This window comes from Ambystoma mexicanum, chromosome 6p (genome assembly GCF_040938575.1).
Source record: "Ambystoma mexicanum isolate Mex_15411 chromosome 6p, UKY_AmexF1_1, whole genome shotgun sequence".
NCBI classification, from domain to species: Eukaryota; Metazoa; Chordata; class Amphibia; order Caudata; family Ambystomatidae; genus Ambystoma; species Ambystoma mexicanum.
Genome location: NC_090935.1, coordinates 769,875,073 through 769,898,806, shown reverse-complemented (window position 1 = coordinate 769,898,806; position 23,734 = coordinate 769,875,073). Strand labels below are relative to the sequence as shown.

Genomic DNA, 23,734 nt, shown 5'->3' with positions numbered 1-23,734 from the left:
TTTTTTCTATCCATACATCTCCGCATCTAGCTTTCTGTCAATCAGCCTCCCCCTCTCTTGATTTCCCTCTAATGCAGTCCGTTGTTTTCCCATAATCCTTAAAAGAAAACGCATGCGCTGAACACTCAGAAGAATAACAACTTTATTTTTGTTCTGCTTGTAGACAATGCCAAAAACACTGAACCCTCAGTGGAGGGAGCAGTTTGACTTCCATCTCTATGAAGAGCACGGGGGCATTATTGACATCACTGTGTGGGACAAGGACGCTGGCAAGAGGGATGATTTTATTGGCAGGTTGGTGTACATACAATATATTTAAATTTTGGAGAAGTCAATAATAAATGGACATCAAAGTTGTATCTTTGTATGTGTCAGAAAACTTGGTAGGTGCAATGGCTGCCTCACTTAAGGTTTCAGAATTGATCATATGCATTGCATTTCAGGATGAAACGCGGTACCCGAGAATGGCCAGTAGGTGGCAGAGTTTACCAAATTATATCAGCTAGTTTAAAAAGTGAAAGCGTTTAGAAAGAAGTGTCGTGTTTTTGGACAGATGTCAGCGTCAGAAATACTTAAGAATAAAGTGCACCTAAGAACATATCTCAGAAAGAGTGACATTATTTCCTGAGTGACAGGTTACAGCTTCATTCACCCCCTTAACGTCGAAGGAATGAGTCCGTGGTACTCGCTTGCAGAACGGAAAACTATTTAAATCTGTGAATCACCAACTTCAAACTACTCAAGGACAGTAGTACCGGGCGCAAGCTCAGCACGTGCGGCCAGCGTGCCTTGCGTGATTAAAAAAGACAATGACATGTGCAGGGCTTCAATTGCTGGCACAGCTGCAAAAGCAATCACAGCGGTAAATAGATCCAGATTCAGCAAGGCGTGCTCTGCCTTAAAAAAAATGTAATATTCAGGCGGCGTGAATGAGAATGTAAAACGCATGAAGGAGTTCACACGCTGTGGAAACCTGGGCTGTATCCAGCGGAATTGCTCAGTGCGCTGCCTCGTTCTCACGGCTGGCAGGTGTGCGTGCGTGCGTGCGTGCTGCGAGGTACCTGTTTCCCCTCAGGAATGCAGATGTGGCCACGGTGTTAACAGGCTGAGTTTTATGTGCAAAGGACGACATCATTTTGAGAGTTGGCCTAAAGAGAGACGGCAAAAAGTCACCCTCCCCAAGGTCGACTTCCTATTTTTACAATTCAATTAGTGTAAAGGTCAACTTTTAAAAGTCGGCCCTTCTGAAAGTCACTCTCTTTTTTAAGTTGTTTTATACAGCTTTTCCTCCACTGCCCATGCACCCTCACCCAATTCCCCTTTTACTCATGTATATCTCATCGTGTATCATTGAAAAATAAAAATGTGGGCACTTTTTCCTTTCTGTATCCCTATCCCTTATCACCCCTGCTGCCTCCCCACTTAAAAAAAAAAAGAAAAGAAAATGGCGCCACCTGGGGAAGGGCATCGGGTGGCTGGAACTGCGGGCAGAGAATATGTATTCCCGCCCGCTGTTCCAGCCACCTGATTGGCTGCTCACACGCGAATCATGCTTACCCCACTCCTTTGGCTTCCGACTGTTGGTTCTAAACATAACATTGCCGGGTCGAAACAGGCATCCTTTCCGTGTGTTAGACCGCTTCGTGTTTGAATGTTGAACTTTGAACCTGCTACCTTAGTCCACAGCAATTTCTCTAAAATGCTGACACTTTGCAGAAGATGCTTTGTGGGACTTGCTCCCATTGCATTTTAGTGGGGGCAAGATGGGGGCTGGGGGGCAGGTCAGAGATACGGAAAGATCTAACTTTTCTAGAACATACCACTCACCGCCTCATAGTCATATGATCACCACATGGCGCAGATGAGTATAAACATGCAAGAATTGACTTTCTGCACACTTGTACTCATCCGGCACTTTCGGGTCGGGTTCTCTGAATGGGGCTGGACCCAGAGCAGGGAATCCACTCCATGAGTTTCCCCGCAAGGAATATGCGTGTGCCTCCGTCCACATATTACATTGATGCGGGAGGAGGAGAATGGGTGCCTACAGATATTTCCTGCCCTTTTGCACATGCAGTGGGCAGGAAGGAGTTTGTAGGGATCCATGGGAATGGAGGCCGCCATGTTCAAAATGGCGGCTTCCCTTACTGGTCACCACCATATGTGAAGGCACGCACAGCGGGGATCCTGGATCATTCGCTGCATGGAACAGATAGTGACACGTAAAGCTAGGAATAGCTATGCCATGAGGGTAATGTTCAAAATGCATCCAAGTGGATACAGGTGAGGGTGGTGCAGGTCCACTCTGCCAATCGTTTCTTTGGACCGCTGAATCTGGCCCGCTTGGTGACCGCCGTCGCGACTTCTCTGTGCTTGCAGCATTCCGAATGTGTGATTTAAAGAAAATGTTAGTGTGTGGGCTGTACTCCTTCGCATGCATGCACTCCAGGTTGCTATGTCCATATCCTGCTTTCTCATATCTATTTAGCATTTTGCTTAGATGTTAGTTACAACTAGCTACAAGTTAGTTGAATTTATTAGAGGTTAATTACATTGGGTTAGTTGCTATGCACCACCTCCCTTGGACCTCATTATAAGTTTGGCGGTGTGGAAAAAAGAGTTGGCAATTCCATTACCGCCACTTTTCCCTTACTGCCAAATGATCATTTCTGGTGGATTATCAGTGGTGGAATTTCTACGTGATTTCAACTCCAGCTTGTTACTGGAGGTAAAACCGCCACTTAACCTCCAACAATCAGTGGATTTACAGCGCAGTAATTCCACCAGCGGTAAATCTGGTGGAGTCCCATGCACTCCAAAAATAGGGAATTTTTTTTTGTACATTTTTTATTTGTTTTTAGTTTATTACAAACTTTTTAACAAACATTTCACAATTTCCATGACAAACTTTTTCTACATGAACTCCTCAGATCTACTTAGGAATTATATTGTCCAGAAAGTTCACTACAGAGCAAATTAAGTGTATTGAGCTCCCACTCAGAATTCGAGCCCACAGGTCCTCCATATTTTCTGTTCTTGGATCATATTTGCTCATATGTAGTGAACGCTCATCTCTCAGAGCTGTACATTCTATTAGTAAATGCTTTATACTTTCTTCATTTGCTTCACAATATCTACATATATTGTCCAATGTGTCTTCCATATGTCACATATATAACATTTGTTTTGATTTATAAGCATTTATACGTAGATGGAGAAAACCATCTCGGTGATGTCTCGAAGGAAATTGCTGCAGATAATTCGGCAGTTTGTCTAGTTTATTCATTGACATTCCGAGGTTTAGACTGTCGGAAGATTTTCATATTGGGACATATTTTGGATCCATGACCATTCTTTGAGGTTTTTTTTCGCAATTTGTGGTAGTATCAGTAGTGTGTCCATTGCGATGTTTGCGTCGTCCATTATTGCTTTCACCTTTTGGGACCATGTCGAGAGTAGATCCGAGTTCACGCGGTCGCTCTTTGAGGTGAATATTTCATATCCTGGTTCCGGATCTGGCATGTTCATCTTCCGCAGTAATGACAATGATTTCCATAAGACAACGGTATAGAGTCCATCTAATGCTAGCTCATGCCTTATTATTATCATCGAGATATATGTTGGCAGTCTCAGGACACGTCGCCAAAACATCCCTTCAAGCTGGGACCAGATCTTGCTGTCAATGTTCCACCCAGCTTCTGCTCCAAATGTAATTGCAGGTACCACTTTCTGCAGATAGAACGTGCGTATCGGGATCATGGAGAATTTGCCATAAAGTGTCTGTATTCGTGCTCCTTGTAGGGCTAAGATCTGCATTTGTTGGCGTGATTCCTGGACCCAGCACCATTCTCGTATCGAGGTATTGATCTTTATCCCTAGATAACGAATTTCCTCCACCTTCTCAATTTCTTTGTCGTATATTTACCACCTAAAGTTCTTGTTTTTTTTCCTTTAGTGGGACCAAACTTCATGATTTTAGTTTTTCCAACATTTATTAATAAGTCATTTTCATCCATGTAATTTTGGAGTTCATGGAGCAGTCGTTGTATCCCGATCTGTGTTTGGTCGACCAGGACCAGGTCATCAGCATAGATTACACATCTTATCCCGGTTCCATTGACCTGCGGCGCGAAGCATTTTGCCTTTGCTAGGGCAATCGATACATCAGCAATGAATAGTTTAAATAACGTTGCTGCTAAGGGGCACCTTTGTTTTACCGCTTTATCTGTTACAATAGGATCTGAAAGATCTCCTTGTTCGTTTAACTTGATCGTGACCGTAGTTTTGGCATGCAGTGCTTTTATTGGGTTTAGCAGCGATTTTGGACAGTTCTACTTTTCTAATTTCATCCAGAGTTTTTTGTGGTTTATTGTGTCAAATGCTTGTTGCATATCAATAAATGCAAAAAACAAGTTTGATTTTTTTTTTATGGCCTCCAATTTCAAGTTGTTTGCAATTGCCAGGTTCAGCTCCATCCCAACTCCCTTAGTAAAGCCAGTCTGTCTTATGTCCACCATTTCTGCCCTTGTTGCCCATATTGATAGTTTTTTCTGAAGGAATGTGGCAAACACTTTGCCAATTGTGTCTAAAAGGGCAATCGGGCGATAGTTGGCAGGATCTGCCCGATTGCCCTTCTTAAAGATCGGCACAATTATTGCCTCTGACCACGATGGCGGTAGAGATCGTTGGTCTGCAATCACTGAGAACAGGTTTTCCATAAATTCGGACCACTCATGTTTGTTTTCTTTTAACATCACATTCGTGATTCCGTCAGGTCCTGCAGCTCTCGAGTTTTTTAACTTTCCGATGGCATTTTCAATTGTTTCTCTGGACTCACAAACATCCCATATTGTATTATCAGATGCCGGATGAGTCATTACCTGCGGTGTTTGCGTCGAAAATACTTTTTGGAAATGTTTGTGCCATTCTCCTTCAGCCACTCCATTTACTAGCCTCTTCGGTGGATTTTCATAACCTCTATTCAAGATGGACCAGATTTCTCTTGTGTTATTTGTTTTTATTAACCCCAACATTTCCTCATTCTTGATCTCGTTGAAATTTAAAGGCTTTTAGCCAATTCCGATATTTCTGCTTTCTCAGTTTGATTCTTCTTGATTCTTCAGCTGTTCTGAACCGAGCTTTTATTTCACATATATCCTTCTTAAGTTGTCTCTTTTCTTGGATTATTTTCTTGCTCCAAATGTGGCGATGAGTTTGAATTTTTTTCCCACTATATGTGGTTTTTGCACTTTTACCTGGTAAAAATATCGAATAATTCGTTGGATTGCAGAAATCTTTATCAGCCGTTAGTAGGGCTGAAGTCAGTTTTGTTATTTGGGTCGCTTTTAGTCTGAGCCTGTTTCTTCCACAATTTACTTCCAAGACTTGGTTCATTTTTGTGAACGTAGTTCGGCATTTTAGAGGCCACGTCATGATCATCAGGTCAAGGTCACTGTTTTCGGTCGACACGATCTTCAGATTTTTAATTGTTGACCATAAGTTTTGAGACGTCCAAATATAATCCAAGGTCTTTTTCAGGCCCATATTATGCCAGGTGTAATTTGGCGGACTATCGCCACTAACATTCCCATTTACCATTACACAGTTGCGTGCTTCTATATCATTGTCCCATCTTTGTCTTCTCGAGCAGTATAGCAGATTGCTGTTTGCATGATCTGAGAATAGCTCTTTTTTTGTGTCAAACCAAGTGATATTCATGTCGCCACATATAATTATCGATAAATCATGATGACTTCTCTGATTTTTATCGATTATCGTCATTACCGAGGTGACAAAATTTGCAGTTGTAATTTTCAACGGGTTCCAATATACATTAATCAAGAGCAGGTATTGAAATGTATTATCATGTCCATTGGGCTAGGGAATTACTGCCGCTTGTAATCCTGTGCTAACTCCAAAGGACCAACTGGCAGTAACAGTAATTCCGTTTGGTGGTATTTAGGTGGATGTACGACTGAAATACTGCTAAACTTGTAACAAGGCACTTCACCTTAGAACACATACATACTACCTCACCCACACCTGAAATATTGTGCCATGAAATGACATTGTGTACTCTGCCAACCCATTATAGGGGGCCCCAAAAGAAATCTGAAATGATCTGTATTAACATGTGATATGCACATCAAAATTAAATAACCAAAACAATTTCCTGTGCTTTTCTTAGCTGTGCCTTTACTTTTCGAATGTCTCACATGTTGACACCACGCCAATATACCATTCATTTCAAAACCTTCTCTTTTCACCTGCTTGTGATTTGTTTTCGAGAAGCAGCGTCCTCAGAGCCTCTTTTGTTCCTCACACATCTTTCTCTTTTTCTGTTAATAACCATGCAAGGCAGGGGCCCACCAACCTTTCAATTTACATGATGCTGGGTCCCCAAGTTTCAACATGTGCAAGGCGGAGTGCAGAAGTAAAGAGTAAAACAAGGCAAAGTAGCCTTTGCACCCTTTTAAAAGAAATAAACGCCTGAAAATTACACTTTGCAGGTGGCATTTACTAATGGATTCTGTGTTTGTTTGTTTGTTTATTTATATTGTGCACCAGACCCAAGGGTATTCGGGCGCGAAGGCAGAAAGAGGGTTGTTCAACTTAGGTTACATGTTATAAATAAACAGGGGTACAGCTACGGTTACAATGCTGTAGACATGTAGTGTCAAAAAATCACAGAAGTATGTACAGTGAGATAACAAGAATGCAGATGTGACAGATAAATAGAGCAGAGCAAATATACAAAATATACATGAGATCCCAAATGACAGTAGGGCGAAGTTAGGCATCATGATCTTTTAGCCATTGGATCAGATTGGATCTGTATTGCTGCGATATTAAGCCATGGAACCTGTGGGGGAAACCCCCAAAACCCCTGGTCCCAATAACCCCATAAATTATCCCCACTTATAATATTGCCTATGGCCTTACCCCAGGACCATAGGACCATAGATATGGTGATATTATTGGTGGGGATAATATTACCTGATACCTACCATGGACCAGCACGCATCTGCCCTCATCATCCACCTTTGTATCTAAGTGTGTGAAGCACAGCGAATGGTGTTTCAGGATCAGTGCCCCTGTGGAGTTAGTAGAGTAGGGTGTGCAGTATCTCTGGGGTCCCAAACTCAATGCCAAACTAATTGCCTGCCTTGCCAGCGCATGCGTTTCTTGCAAAAATAGAATCTGGGCACCATTTCTATTGGCATATGCTATGATCTAACGTGCCTTTATCGGGCAACCCAAGCCCCACACATTCCAACTCAGGAGAGTGACTTCTTGAATCATTCCACCGCTCTGCGCCATAAGTATTCACACATATCCTGGCACCGTATGCCAATTCGCCAGTATAGATGCATTGCCACTATATCATCCACCAAGTGCATTTTAACATGACCCAACTTAGCCACAATCCTCCCCTAAACCCTGACCCTCACTGCTCCCCTCACTGCGGCAGTGCCTGTCCCCACACCCAATTTTTTTCCAACCCACAACCAAACGTTTGTACTTGCAAGAGGGGTTAGTATGCCCGTTCATGGCGGGCAACTAGCGTATACCAAGATTTCAACTTATAACATGGTTGCCGACTAGTCTACAAGAACGTTGCAATGAACACAGACTATTTAGCCACATTTTGGTATATGAGTAGGCCCTTTCATCAAATGGGTGCCAAGCCGTCCGTAGCAGGTGCTTCTTGCAGTATGTGTGTCTCTATGAATGATATGGCTTCGGCCGGGACTGTGAAAAAGTACACCTTGTTCTTATACTGAAATTTGAGTCGAGCTGGGAACAACATGGCGTAGGGTACATTTCTTTCTCTGAGCGGTTTCTCCACTCTGTGAATGGGCACCTTTTCTGTTGCACTGCCACAGTGAAATCAGGATAAATGTGTACACTGTGCGATCCAAAACGCAGATCTTTCAGTTCTCTGGCCCGTCGTAGTATGTGGTCTCTGTCTCTCTATTTCATTATGCAAGCGATGATGGGCTGTGGGTAATCAACAGGTTTGGGATTGGGTGTGAGTGCACGGTGGACGTATTCCAGTGTGAAATGAGGAGAGATACCCATCTTGTGCAGTAGTGACATTAGCAGCTCTTCCATCACCTTCTCCATACTGCCATTAAGATCGTCTTCCGGCACTCCTATGATTCTGAGATTGTTCCTGCGGGATCTTGATTCTAGGTCATCGCATTTCGCATTCACCAACATCATATCTTTCGTCCGTGTCGAAACCGCAGTCTGTAAAGTCGTGATGTCATCCTCAGCCGTACTAATTCTACTCTCGGCTTCATTAATTCTGTGTGACTCCTTTCCCATCTGGGCCTGAATAGATATAACATTAGTCATAATGTTATCCAATTTTTCATTGACTGCACCAAAACCTTTCTGCATGGCATCCATTATTTGTTGCATGTTCAACGGCTCAAGCTCCACCTGGCCAGCAGGGTTCGTGTTTGTACCTGCCATTCTGGTCACCGCCTCAGAGATTCGGGAGGTGGCCTTCGTGAAGCAGTCCATGCTGTCACCCTTCTTGTTGCCAGCACCCTTCATCATGCCGGCTCCCTCCCCACCGCAGCCAGATGGTGACCTAAGGGTTCAGCCAGCAAGGTCCTTCAGCGGGGGATTGGCGGCTATATGTTCAATTTCTGTATGATTAGGTTGCTGGTCCTATGTTTCTCAGTCAAGCAGGCACCTGGCACAGGGTTGTATTATCAGGCCTCCTCCTCCACCACAGCAGTTTGCTGTGCGATTTCAAGTTTGTGCTCTGTTAGAGATATGTTTGTGATGTATTTGGTGGTTGGGTGGTGAGTTTGTATGAACATTTTAAGTTTTAATAGGGTTAGTGGTGAGAGAAGGCTATGCTTTCTTGTCTACTACGTTGTTTGATTAGGCTAAATTCCTTATATGTCAGTTGGTGATATTATGCTTTCCTGTCGTTGGGCCAGCCCAGTTTAGTTGATTCAGTTTTGGTTGTATAATGGTTTGTGATGTCTCTCCTTCCGTCAAGTTCGGGTGTTTTTCTTTGATGTAACTTCCTGTTTAGGTCCCTGAGTTAAAGAGCTGGGTTTCTGGTAGTTTTTTCAATTTTAGGTATTCTGTTCGTAGTTCCTTCGGGAGCGAGTGCCACAGTTTTACTGAGATGCAAGAGAAGGCTGATCCACCATATTTCAGCTTGCAATATTGCTTTGTTTCAAGCTGAATGTCATTGCTGGATTTCAGGGTTCGTTTCGTTCTGTTGATGTATGAATTTGACTCCTGGGCTGTGTATTGCTCTCTGGGCTCTGCAAAGGGTTTTGAAGTAAATCCTTTTTGGACTGTTAGCCAATGCAGGATTCTCAGCACTGGTGTGATGTGTTCTCTCTTGGTGGGTCTGAGGAGCAGTCTTGCAGCCAAATTCTGTATTTGCTGTCGTTTTTTGGTAAGGTAATGTTCAGTGCTGTTGTGATTTTTGAGTAGCACATGCCAATTTGTAGATACGATGCATAACTGGAGCTTCTGATCTGGCGCCAAATGTCAAAAGGAACATGCGGAGGAGAAGGTAAAGCTTTAAAATGTGCCATCACAGAGTACGTAAGGCTGGGTACACCAGCACTTTACTCACATTTTGACTGCTGTCCCTAAGGGCCCAACTGAACCATTATTGTAAGACCTATACATAAGTCCGAAGGGCCGTTAAATAGTTAAACATATTCTTCCTAAGTGTACTTTCGCTCACCCTAAGTAACTGCAAGGAAATTCTTTCAAAAAGTGTTAAGATTAACAAGGTACGGAGTAAATGAACAATTCACAAATTGACTCAAACAGAATGCGTACCCGTAATATATTTATACATCCGTATTGAGTACAACTCACTACAGACTGAAATAAATGTAACATAGATGATTTCAAGTGTTGAGATGTTGCTGGATAAAAAATTAGTTAAGGAATAGGTAATAAGAGTGCAATTGCCACTTCTTCTGCTTGGGTGAATTGTTTAGTTATCAATTATTGTCTATCCCGGGCTCAGTTGCTACACTCCAAGAATTCAGAAATCGCTCGGCGGACATAGTTCCAAACAAGCGAAGGCAGTTTTTGTTAAGTGTTCCACAACCTCTCAGTTTCTTGAAAATGACTAATTATTAGTGTCCCTGCGTGGTTAGAAAAATAAGAAATGAAACGTTAGTTGGAAGCTCTATTACTCAATTTACTTTCAGTAAAAACAGTTCTTCCAGATATTGGTTGGTTATTGCGACAGTCCAGCTAAGTCACTTCTTGTTCAGCTTGGATCTCTAGTTTGGTTGGGATTCTTCCCTGTAGTCAACCTTCTGAAAGGAAGATTTTCTGTTCTGAGGCTAACATCTGAAATCCAGTCTGTCCCTCAGGACTAACGCATATAGTAGAGCTTCTGCAGATGTACGTCACGTTTTCTGTATTTGTCCCCTAAGAAGACTCAAACTAGTGAACTGGATAGCCCAGCCCTTTAAGATGAGTAGCAATTACCCTGTAGATGGATGGGGATGCAGATTTTTATTCATACATCAATAATCGAAATGACTCAGGTAGTTAGCATAAGGAAGACTGTTTTAATATCAATTATCTAAAATAGGGAGCATAACGAACATCAACAAACTCGCTTGATCCTCTTACTCAAACATTCTTAGTACAAACTGAGATCTTATAAGCAAAACTTGTCACCAATGACATTAACCTGCGTATAAACCAACGTCATCCTATGTGGCAAACTACAAAAACCTATGAGTATGGGTGATTGGCTCTGAGTGAACATCTAAGTAAACGATCCATGCTAGTCTAAAAGGGTGTGAATATGTGATTGGTTACTTAACATCAGGTGAGGCAACTAAGCCCTCCCCTAAAAATGACCACTATGAACGTCACTAAATACACAACATTCCCTTGGTTTACACAACTATAGGACCGCTAAATACGCAGTCCTCTACAATTGGTTGGCACTCTAACCTATGTCAATACTTTTCCATCTACGTCTAGCAGCATGCAGGCTGGCCATTCAGGTGCTGATGAGCTCACCTTAACCATTGCTTCCCATCAATTAGAATATCAATCCATCATCACCTCAGTGGTCTACTGTCAATTAGGCTTTGAAACTCGGCCTTGAGTTTGCACTTAGCTCTCAGAAATGTAGGGAGTGAGGGCACGCTTTGTACTCATGCGTAGGTGTGACCATCTCTTTCATACAACTTCATCCTTCCATGTGACAAGAGACCATGGAATCGAGCCTTTTGGTGCATTTAATACTATTTTTAATAGACCTCTGATGTCTTCCTTGTTATGTTCATGCCTTCTGAACAGGAGTTTTGTTCTTCAGACAATTTTGTATCCAATGACAGTTCACTCCAGTTTGATAAGACCATGGCTTCTTGGCTCATCCAGCCATGCCTGCTGAGATTCACTTTGTAATTCAATTTGCTTTTAAGCTGCGACACACGAGAAATGAGGCCTTCTTGCTACTGTCCAGCACTGCTATCATGTGTAGTGGAAACACCCATCCTTTACTTGTCCATAGATATATATGTATATGTCAGCGCTTGCCGCCATCTATTCACTATTAAGCTTGAGGCTAGATTTCAAGATTACTTTGTCTGCTTGCTTTTCATTTGCATCTGTACACGTGTAAACTGACTCAATGTCTTCATCTGTTTCTGTGGCATAAGCTTCTTCACCTTGATCCCAAGATGTCACTTATCCTTGATACTTTCTTGATGCCTTATAGAATATCTGCATTCTATGGTCTCTGCATCTCTTCTAGGTACGTCATCTCAGGTCTGTGTGATGTATACTGGCATTGGTTGGTGACATTACCATTCTTCCTTGCCGTTTATTTGCTCTGCTTCTTCCGGGATCTCATTCAAATGGCCATCATATTTTCTTGTATGCAGGTATGGTTTTCTCAATGGGAACCTTGCCTCCAAGAGTCTCTTTGCTGTCAGTATTTTCACTGGTACCGCACAAAGTCCATAGCCTGCTCCTTGTTGGTTCAACTGTTCTATGTATGTCACATACTCTGGTTTCCAACATACAGGTAAAAGGGCCGAACAGTTGAGGTGGGGGTACTTAGCTCCTCCTCTACACTCCCCGCTCTGGGCAATTCATCAACCACTCTCTCATCATCCTTCACATCCAGGCATTTAGGTCTGAAGAAAAGCTTCTTTGGGATCCATATCTTTATGACTCCCTTCATACATCCAGCTGATTTAACATGCTCATTCTTGTTCCATGTCATAAGACTACATTTTCCACTTGGACTGCAATATATCCATCTTCCTACATACTTCTTATGGTTCTCTGTATACAGGAACCTCGTCCACTCAGGTGCATGGATACTGGCCTTCACAAAGTCTCTGATTTCTTCTTCTGTCAAGTCTCTAGCTTTCCATCCAGATTCGACATTGATCATGATCTTCATCCCTATGGCTTTCTTTGCTGTCTTCTTACATTGTGAGATTATTATCTTGATCACACAGAATCCAAGCAACACCAACATGATCAGAGCTCCAAGAAACTTGAACATGTCTGCCATTCATTGACGAATCCAAGAGAAGATTGATACAAATCAGCTGTCATCAGCAATGTCTTCTACTTTGTCATCTGACCATGGAGCTTTGTCAGCATGTCTATGGCCCCTGTCAAGGTTCCATTCTCGTCATCATGAGAAGGTATAAATGTGCAACATGATTCTCCAATTTTTGTACAAACACCTCCATCCATTGCTGTAATCATATCCAAGACATATCTGTTCTGCAGAGTCATCAGTTGTATGGCTCTCATCTCTTCACTCATAGCATTGAACCCCTTTCTGGTAGTGTTGATCGTTTGTAGCAATTCCCATCTGGTGATTTGAAGCCATTTTGTATTTGCTCCAACCTGGATTCTCAGTATGAAAATTAAGGTGAACACTGATGAGGTCTAGCTGAACAGCCTGTGCTCATATGGAATGGAGTGAAAAGCTTCTATTGACTTAGCTGAGAAATAGTTCTCCCGTTTCATCCTCTTTATCAGCTCCTCAGATCTCTTCCTCAGGTGGGCATCTGCTTTTGGGAAACTGTCAAGATCTAGATCACTTTTTGGACTCACCAGTGCTGGAACATGGACATTCACTAATGAGCATCGTCCTCCCCAATCATTGGGTAGCTTCATGTATGCCCTGGATCCACAAGCCCAATAATGATCCATGATTACTGCTGTTCCATGTATCATCCCTGATACATCAAATATTCAACCACAGTTCTGGTTCTCTCCAACTTTTCTTGTGCCATTATTTCTGAAGCACAGCTTTGACCTTTCCAAGGACACTATCTGCAAGGGGCCTCCTATGTCTTCGACCCAAGTCAGTAACTTAGCAAGTCTTGGCCATAATGGCTTAGAGCCATTCTCTACAATGTCAATGGCAGGTTTGTAACAACCAATGACCACCCAGGCTCTGCAGACTACCACTCCTTTTTCCCATTCGTCTGGTGATAACACTGATCCCCGGATCTGTCCTCTGTTCTTCCATCTTCGAATGTCTTCTGCAGATTGTCTGGACTCTCCATTCTTCTGTTTACTTCCCATCTGATTTGAGCTCCTTTCACTCCAGGTTTCTCATGTCTGAACACATGATTCTTAGTATGGGCTCTGTTTCATGTCTTTGTATCCTGCATATAGTCATCTTCATCTGGATCTGCCCATTCAGTTGCCCATTTGAGGTAGGCATCTCGGCCCATGAACTGGCCTCTGGTTTTGCAAAGTGCTACGTGTGAAAGACAATGAGCTGCCTGGACATCTATTTCGATAGCTATGAAGATCTTGGATTTTCCCATACTGTAAGGCAGGAGTGCACACACAAAGCATTCCTCGTTTTAGGTCCTTCTTCCCACTTCTTTCATATGCTGATACCAGATGTTATTTCCCAAGTGAGCTGTACTGTCCAGGTAATCATTCAGTTCAAAATCATCTTCTTGGATGCTTCTTTTAGTTCCCAATCTCCTCATGTGACCTTCCATAATTATTTCATGAAGTGTGCCAGGCCAGCATAACTCCTTCTGACTGGATAAATCATAGGTACATATAACAGTGGAAGGGGTACACCTACATGTGTTGTCTGAGTAGGAGAAAGTTTCATCCTCTCAAAATACCATTTGGGCATGATAATGTCTCACATAATCTCCATGTATGACTGTCTTTTAGGGATTACCTTTGGGTCATTTCCCATAGGACCAGGTGTCTTTGCATGCATTACTTGTATAGGCTCACTGTCTAACAACCAACCTCTTGTCCTGCCTGTCTTGCCAAGCCTGTTTCTTGTGTCCAAAAAGGGTCTCCAAGACACTTCTTGGATGTGAACAATTGTTAGTGACACTTATCTCAGACTCAGGTAATGTATCATCGTTCTTTGGAACAGGAATAACTACATAGGGTCTCGGGTGCCTAGTCTTAGCTCCTGTACATCAATATAGTACGATGTGTATGCTGTGAGTGAAAGCAGTATGATTATGAACAAAATGCAAGCATAAATAACACAGATATGTCAATTTGCAGCATTGATTTCGTGGACAACATGACGTCTCTCTGCATCTGGTATAACGATGTTACTGCTTATGTTTCCCATCTTAGTTGCCTAAGGAAGGAAAAAGTAACTTTAATACATCAGCATTATGTACTGCTTCTAGAAGCTGCTGTCTTGACTCAGCAATTCGTCCTCGATTAGCTGTCTGCTTTCCGTTTATGAACAAAAGATGTTTCCTTCACCCTGAAATGACAGCACAGAGTGTTCACATCAGCTTCCCTTAACCCTTTCAGACATGGCTAAAAGAATGTCTCGAACCAAGCCACAGTCCAATGAAATCTTTTATTTTTACTCGACAGCCTCTGCGTCCTTCTTCCTCGTCATAGACCTTGTCTGCATTTGCTGAGGTTCTTCCCCAATGCTTGCTTCTGTAGGGTGTGGGGGCAGAGGGGTTTCTCCAGTATAAACGTTGACGTTGCCTAAGAAAGTCCAACCATGTCTGCCTTGCACTCTGACTGCGTTTCGCTTCATCGTCTGCTGCTTGGTTTCCATGTGAGATAAAGTCTGCCCTTTTAGTATGTGCTGCGCATTTAACACCAGCGATGGCTACTGGGAGTTGCAGTGCCTTAATAAGCCTGTCCAATAAGGCGGTGTGCTGCACTGGCGTGCCATACGCTCGGGGGTAGCCCCTCCTTTTCCAACGTACTAACCCCTCATGCACCGTTGACGTCACATAGGCGGAATCACTGTACACTGTTACTTCCTCGTCTGCATGATTCTTGAGTGCGACTATCAGCGCCACTAGCTCTGCAGCCTGTGCCGAATAATGAGACGGGAGTCGTGCACTTACCAATGTCTAAAACTCCCCATTGGCTGTGTGTTTTACCACAGTGGCACCTGTGCATCTCTGTCCATCATTTTGATTGATTCTTGAAGAACTGTCAATAATAAAAACAATTTCTCCACCTGTCAAGGCATTTTCTTTTATCCCAGGGATTTCGACATAGAACTCTTCATAGTTTGAACAATTATGTGCATGCTCATCCTCTGCCAGTGGTTCAGCTACAAACATGGCAGGATTCACTATTCTTCATTGAACTATTTTGATCGCCGGATTTGATATGACTACCTCATAGGCAGAAGCTCTTTGAGAAGTCAACATGCCTTTTGGTTTCTCTAGAATGGCAAATAGTGCATGCTCAACAAATAACGTTATAGAGCATCCCATCACTATGCTTGCAGCTTTTTCTATTGTGAACGCGGTGGCTGCCAGCGATTGTTCGCACAGAAAGTGAACCCTCATTACTGGGTCCAAAATCCCACTGTAATATGCAAGGGGCTTGTACCCCAATGTGGTTCTCTGTGTAAGGACTGTGTCATAACAGTGCTATCTGTATGCGAAAATAAAAAGAATTCCTCTGCATGATTAGGAATCCCTAACACTTGAGCTGTGCAAAATTGCTTTTCTCAACTCTTCAAATCTTTCTTACATTTCCGTTGCCTGTGCTTTTTTTAAAGCTTGTAATAAAGGCCTTATATATGAGCTGTAATCAAAGAACCATGCTCTGATATAGTTACATAATCCCAAAAATCTCTGCATGTGTTTTATCGTGTGTGGCTTTGTGGTCTTCAAAATAACCTTCTTTCCTTCATGTGATATCAATTGGCCAATATATAATCCTTCATGTTGACAATAATGTAACTTCTCTTTGTGAACCTTATATCCTTTGTCAGCAAGTGTAATCACAGTAAAATATTGTGCTTCAACAGGTATATTACATAAGATTGTAGCCAGATTAGGAACTAGAGGGAACTCCGCCTCTATAATCTGGTTTATCGGCCTTAGATATTGAATTACTCTACAATCCCCCCCCTTTAGATTTTTTGATAGGGTACACTGCGGTATTACACAGTGACTCTGACATCACTAAGATACCCAGATCCATCATGGCAGAAAAAATACCTTCATCTGCCTCTGGAGACATGGCATACTGTCGTGCTTGAGGTCAAATTGCTCCTGGTTTCAATGTAATCTTCACCTCTTCAACCCCTTTCAACAGGCCTACGTCATAGGGGCCTGTAGTCCATAATGAAACTGGCACTTTCGCCATATCTTCGTCAAAATACTCAAGACGTTTTTGTGCTAGCATCATTTTCTGAGGAATCTCTCGTTTGATTGCTCTCACCCAATAAGTAATACTCATGTCAAATATCACTTTGTCGTCAGATGGATGATCTCCAAATAGATCGTCATCAGTGACATCAGGTAATCTGTGACCTTCCCCGATGGAAATTACTGCACACCATCGTCTGCCTCTGTCATCATTTCCATCAAGCAAAGCCATTTCACCTCACACTATGGCTGCGCTGCGTGCAGCTCCAGAGGAAAAGCGTGTTCCTCTTCTTCATGCATAGGTATTTTTGGTGTAAACAAAAATTCATCAGGTATTCTCATCGTTCTGGTAGCCATGTCAATAAAATGCATACTCCGTAATGAAAAACCTTTGGTTCTAAAGTATTGCTCTCATGACTATCTGTCCTGAAAATGGCATACATTTGCTCACGTTTAAATAATGCATTCCTGTTGTTGAACACACTATGCCTTCATCTGTAAACAAGATTGTCATATACAACTTTGTGATTAGATCTCAACCCAATATATTGACAGGTGCCTGCCTTCAATATAGCAAAGGCACCTTCATGTCACATTCTCCTATAGAGACTGATAATTCTTCAGTAAAAGGAACTCTACTTGTAGCTCCTGAAAAACCTTGAGTATCCATGGCATTGCCAGACATTGAAAACTTTCCCTCTTGTATACATGAGCGTGTTGCACCCGTGTCTACTAAAAATGAAAAACGTTTGCCTCCTGTATTGACGTCTACCCTCGGTTCCTCATGAGGATTCAGCGTCACAGATAGTACTGAACACCTCAAGTCTCCCAGTGAGCTGTCCTATTGTGGGTACAGCCTCATTCCGTTACCTATAAAAGGATTCCCTCCATTGACAGTGACACCCCCTACTCTAGGAGTCACTAACTGTCCTGTAATTGTACTCTGCTGAATCTGCATGGGCGAGTGCTGCGACTGCCCTTGTGGCGGATTGACTGCTACCTGCTGCATTTGCAAGCCTTGCTGCACTCTCGGCGTCTGTTTTTGCTTCATAGTTTGATTCTGAACAACCCCGTCAACACTCTGCTGTGAATACAGAGGCGGGTTTGAAGTCCCCCCTCTTAAAAATTGGCAGTTTTGCATGAACCCTTGACTTCTACACATACGAGTAAAATGCCCTGTCATCCCACATGTCCAACATGTAGGTGGCCTCCTAATCTGCCCATTCTGCATGTTTTGACCGTCATTCGGCATATTTTGAAACCTACCTTGATTGTTCTGGAAGCTTCCCTGATTATTCTGCCAATTCCCTTGATTATTCTGAAAACCTCATCCTCGAAATCCTCCCCTTCCTCTCTACACTAGTCAACATTTCCCCTTCATTGGCATATTTAGACAGTTTCTTCTGTACTAATTTTGCCTCTTTGCTTTTCCTAGCATCATCTTTTTTGCGATTCTTTTCCTGCAAGAGTCTAAAATAATGCGCAATGGTCAGCTGAATCTCAGACTATGTTTTGGCTTCTATACTTACGAACTTCTTGAGCTGCTTCTGTACAGGGTCTGGCAGCCCTTGGCACAATATACGACAAAACAGAGGTATAGATTTTCCCCAAGATTTGCACGTCTCCAAGCGGATCATCTCCGTCCTGCATCTTTTTCGTCATCATAGCTCCCATATCGGACATTTCTGGATACAGTACTCTAAGCGCTTTCCAGACTGCCACCCTACAATTATTAAATGGTGCTCCATCGTGAGCAGTGTTAACTGTAGTAACACCAGCATACCCTGCCCTTGTCCACACGTCACCAGCTCTCTCACCAAGTATGGCGATTAGGAGACCCTTAATGTCCCCTATAGCTAATGTGTTTCCTCCTGTCATTTCTTCTAACTCATGTACCCATTTCCCAGTGCCAGAAGTTAAACTCGGTAAGTAACACCTTAAATTATACACTATATACTGTGGTCTGGCCCCTCCATTTTCCAATAAGGGAAACTGTGAAGCCCCAAACTCATTCTCATCTCTCATCATTTGTCTTTCCACCGCAGGGACAATATCCCCACATTGCCTTCTTCCTGGTAGCGATCTTACTTAATCTGCTCACATAAGGCGGCGACTCCCCCCTCTCACCATGGAGTTGCCCTTTAGGTCGATCTGACTGTGTCAATGGTTCTGACGCCCTAGGTATAGGTGTGTTTAAATCTGACCATCTGACCTTTCTCCATTAAAAAACATCCCTCAGGACCACATACGTTCCCTTTCTCTTCCCCATGGAAGGTGTCTCTGTCTTCGTCTGATATTTTCCTGTGCCCAACTTGTGCAACTTCTCTCCTCCTCATCTATGTTCAGAGCCAGTCTGTCTACAGACATATCCTTATGCTTCGTACTTCATGAGACTCCCTCTGTGTCATACAACTGAATGCTCTCAAGTCGATAATTTTTTCCCTTCCTTTTTGATTCTTTCTGGGTTCTTATTTCATGATATACTTTATCGATCGCTTCTCCAATGCTCCGTAGAGTCAACACGTCCTCTGAATTTACTCTAGATGGGCCTGGTAATGACTCGTATTCTGGGAAGAATTCCTCTATGTCCTCCCATGCTACTTCTTGTTCAGGGTCCCTTATCTCCTTTTCCAGGTGATCAAGATCGCGTGCTCTTTGCCTTCTTTTACGTTCCATATCATCGTCAAATTCTCCTAGTTTCCTTGCTTCCTCTCTGACTCTGTCTTCCTCTTTTTCTTCATATCCCATCTCTCGTTTTCCCTGCGTATATCCTCATCCTTTCGTCTCTGTATTGTCTTATCCCCTTAACTTCTGTTCCTCCTCTTCTATTCTTTTTCATTCTAGCCTTTCCTGTTCATCGATTGCTCTTTGTCTGCCATCACGTTTTCTTTGTTCTTCTGCTCGCTCTTGTTTTGTTTTACATCCTCGATGCCTTTTTCCATCGAGTTTGAGCAAAATTTGGCCACCCATCCATTAATTCTGTAAGAGTGCTATCTCATCAGCTTTGTCTCTTTCTCCCTTCCCTCTCTTTATTTATCTTCCTATATCTAGAGATGTGCTTGCTCGATCACTTCTCTCCTTATCGCATCTCTCCTTGTCCCTTGGGACCTTAGAGATTACATCTCTCTCAGTATCTTTGTCTGGACCCTCGTCACTACTTTGCGTAGGTGACTGATATGCCGGGTTGCTATACCCTGTCGCTGCCCTAAGCTCCCTCAGTGGGTATAACCCATCGTCTTTCTTGTTTGCGCCTTCTATTTCAGCTGGGGCAGGGGGAGTAGAGGGCTCCTCTCCCCCTCTTTGCATACATTAAGTATCCTATCTATAGGGGCCAGCTCATCTCGCTCCTCCTGGTACATCTTCCAAAGCTCTAAGCTCATTAGTCGCTTGTCTAGCTTTTTTCGCTGTGTATACTGCATGCAAATATGTCGTCATATGCTGCAGGACTGCCTTCGATAGTGACCCTCCTTGTGGCCATGACATAACATTTTATCTGCGGGTCCTTTAACCCACTCTGTACTGTCTAAGCTTAGGTGCATGTTTCGGCAACTGCTTGCAGAGATGCACAAGCAGAGTAATATCCTTCATTCTCAACTCGTCACTTTAAATTTGCTAACACTCGCTTGCTTCAGTCACAAATTTAGAAAGTACATTTCAGAAAAATAATACAATATGAGCGAGCACCAATCGCTGTAAGCGCCAATCCCTTGAATCACAATTTTTCTTTAATCTTGCTAAAAACCATCAATTTCAATTTAAAACAATTAGTTTTTTCCGTTTATGATGTCATCATTTTCAAAACCACATAAAACAAACAGACAAACTCGGCCGGTCACACATATTTTCTACGATCTTCTCTTTAAGACTCATCTTGCCCTCTAAAATTCTCCATACAAAGTGTAAATTAACCTCTTTAGATACGCCTTAAATCATATCCGTTTTCTACGTCATCCGCTACGGGACTCTATGTTCAAATTTCTTCTGATACATTTGTTAAAAACGCAGGCCAGGGTGTATTCTCTTATCATGGCCTCTCTCGCGATTTCGATTGCTTGGCCACACTCAAGTCAATCTCTTCCCCATATATATATAACACTCCTTATTCTCACGTTATGTTTTATCCCGCCATCCTCCGTTACTCACTTTTTTCTTCACTCATCACCCATACTTTTGCCAACTCACTCAGTTTTTACTCACCCTTCTCATTTTCGTCTTCCGACTCTCGCGATCATACGCCTTTTTTACTGCCTCTTCAAACTTCCATCCGATCAGCTTCTCGTAGACGTGGGAGGGGATTCGGTCTGAAATCATGGGACCCGTCACACCCAGCTTGCAAGTTTTTTTCAAATTACACTAACCATTATCTACGGGGAGCTTCACGCCCTTTCAGCCGAATGGCAAAGGTTGTCCAATATTTCCGGGACTCTAAAGTTTACTCATGTCAATGGCTTTGAACAATCCTCTCCGCTACCAAGTGAACTGGATAGCCCAGCCCTTTAAGATGAGTAGCAATTACCCTGGAGATGGATGGGGATGCAGATTGTTATTCATACATCAATAATCAAAACGACTAAGGTATTTGGCAAAGGGAAGACGGTTTTAATATTAATTATCTAAAACAGGGAGCATAACGAACATCAACGAACTCGCTTGATCCTCCTACTCAAACATTCTTAGTAAAAACTGAGATCTTATAAGCAAATCTCGTCACCAATGACGTTAACCTGCGTATAAACCAACCTCATCCTACATGATAAACTACAAAAACCTGGGTGATTGGCTCTGAGTGAACATCTCAGTATATTATCCATACTAGTCTAAAAAAGTGTGAATATGTGATTGGTTACTTATCAGGTGGGGCAACTAAGCCCTCCCCTAAAAATGACCACTATGAACGTCACTAAATACACAACGTCCCATTGATTTACACAACTATAGGACTCCTAAATACGTAGTCCTCTACAATTGGTTGGCATTCTAACCTCTGTCAGTACTTTTGCATCTACGTCTAGCAGCATTCAGGCTGGCCATCCAGGTGCTGGTGAGCTCGCCTTAACCATTGCTTCCCACCAATTAGCATATCAATCCATCATCACCTCAGTGGTCAACTGTCAATTAGGCTTTGAAGCTTGGCCTTGAGTTTGCTCTTAGCTCTGAGAAATTTAGGAAGTGAGGGCACGCTCTGCACTCGTGCGTAGGTGTGACCATCTCATTCGTCTTACTTCATCCTTCCATGTGACTAGAGACCATGGAATTGAGCTTTTTGGTGCATTTAATACTATTTTTTAATAGACCTCTGATGTCTTCCATGTTATGTTCATGCCTTCTGAACAGGAGTTTTGTTCTGTCACACGATTTTGTATCCAATGTCAGCTCACTCCATGTTGATAAGACCTTGGCTTCTGGCTCATCCAGCCTCATCTGCTGAGATTCACTTTGTAATTCAATTTGCCCTTTAGCTGTGACACACGGGAAATGAGGCCTTCTTGCTACTGTCTAGCACTGCTATAATGCGTAGTGGAAACATCCATCTTTTACTTGTCCAGAGGTATATATGTATATTTCGGCGATTGCCGCAATCTATTCACTATTAAGTTTGAGGCTATCTTTCAAGATTACTTTGCCTGCTTGTGTTTCTTTTGCATGTGTACACGTGTAAAATGACTCAATGTCTTCATCTGTTTCTGTGGCATAAGCTTCTTCACCTTGATCCCAAGATGTCACTTATCCTTGATACTTTCTTGATGCCTTATAGAATATCTGCATTCTCTGGTCTCTCCATCTCTTCTAGGTACGTCATTTCAGTTCTGTGTGACGTATACTGGCAGTGGTTGGTGCCGTTACCATTCTTCCTTACTGTTTATCCGCTCTTCTTCTTCCCAGATCTCATTCAAATGGCCATCATATTTTCTTGTATGCAGGTATGGTTTTCTCAATGGGAACCTTGCCTTCATGAATCTCTTTGCTGTTGGTATTTTCACTGGTACCACACAGAGTCCATACTCTTCTCTTTGTTGGTTCAACTGTTCTGTGAATGTCACATTCTCTGGTTTCCAACATACAGGTAAAAGGGGCGGACCGGTTGAGGTGAAGTACTTATCTCCTCCTCTGCACCGCCTTCACCCACACCAGGAGCCTGCATTATCCAGCACTTCCACATCTTTTAACACTTACAGCCACCTCCCTCCTATTGATGAGGAGGCACAGAAAGGGCAATCCATGCACTTTTTTGCTAAATGGGTGCCCTCTTCTGCAATGATGTTAAAGAAAACCATTCATCCACTTGTTCAAACTTGATCTCTCGGGCATTCCGCCCGCAGTCTAATGGTCTCATTACGAGCATGCCGGTCCGGTAACAACGGTGCCGGTAAGCCTACCGGCACCGTTGCTACCGGACCAGCACACTCTGAGACTGCGGGCAGCTGCCGCCCTGCTCGCCAGGTCTGACCTGGCAGGTGGGACAGCACCCGCCCGCAGACTTTCCAGGAAGCACTGGTACCGTTATTAACGGTGCCGGTGCTTCTGTCATCCCCATTCCCATGGGAATGGGGATTTACATTTTTCCGGCGCCTGACTTGTATGAACACTGGGATTGTAATCCCCCGGTGTTTCCGTGGAGCCAGGCGCCGGAACAAATCACAACTCCGGTGACAGCCTGCCGGTTTTACCGGCACGGCTACTGCCGGAGTTGTAATGATGCCCTATATCTTTGGGTTATCTACCCCTGCCACCCTATTAGTCGGTGCCACTTTTTCACTAGTCCTGCCATAGTGAACAATCATTTGAATTAATTTGCGGTTTTACCCTACTTTTTCAGTTGCTCATAAATTGCCAGTACAATCCACCTGATACATTTTAATCCTGAAATGTTTATTTTAAATTCTATTAACAACTAACACACCGCAACATGTAAGTGGCAACATGTGAAATAGATATGTGTTTGCTATTTCATACTTAGAAAGTAATGAGAAAAGCTGCTCATGCAAAACAAATAAGGTTGAAACCATCAAAATAAAGGAAGGAATTTGGTAGCTCTAGTGCCAGAAAACAAACCTTAAATCAACTTCCCAAACTCCCAGAGTGCCTTCTTTAATGTTCATTGGGGT

General features: G+C 42.9%; 1 protein-coding gene across 3 annotated transcripts in view; it reads left to right on the top strand.

Moving 5' to 3' along the window:
* MCTP1 (multiple C2 and transmembrane domain containing 1) overlaps positions 1 to 23,734 on the top strand; it is a 3,303,831-nt gene that overhangs the window by 1,770,422 nt on the left and 1,509,675 nt on the right. For all 3 annotated transcript variants that reach the window (XM_069627643.1, XM_069627644.1, XM_069627642.1), the window contains one exon: positions 164 to 294. In XM_069627643.1, coding sequence (XP_069483744.1) covers positions 164 to 294 — 131 coding nt within the window. The remainder of the gene's footprint in view (positions 1 to 163; positions 295 to 23,734) is intronic.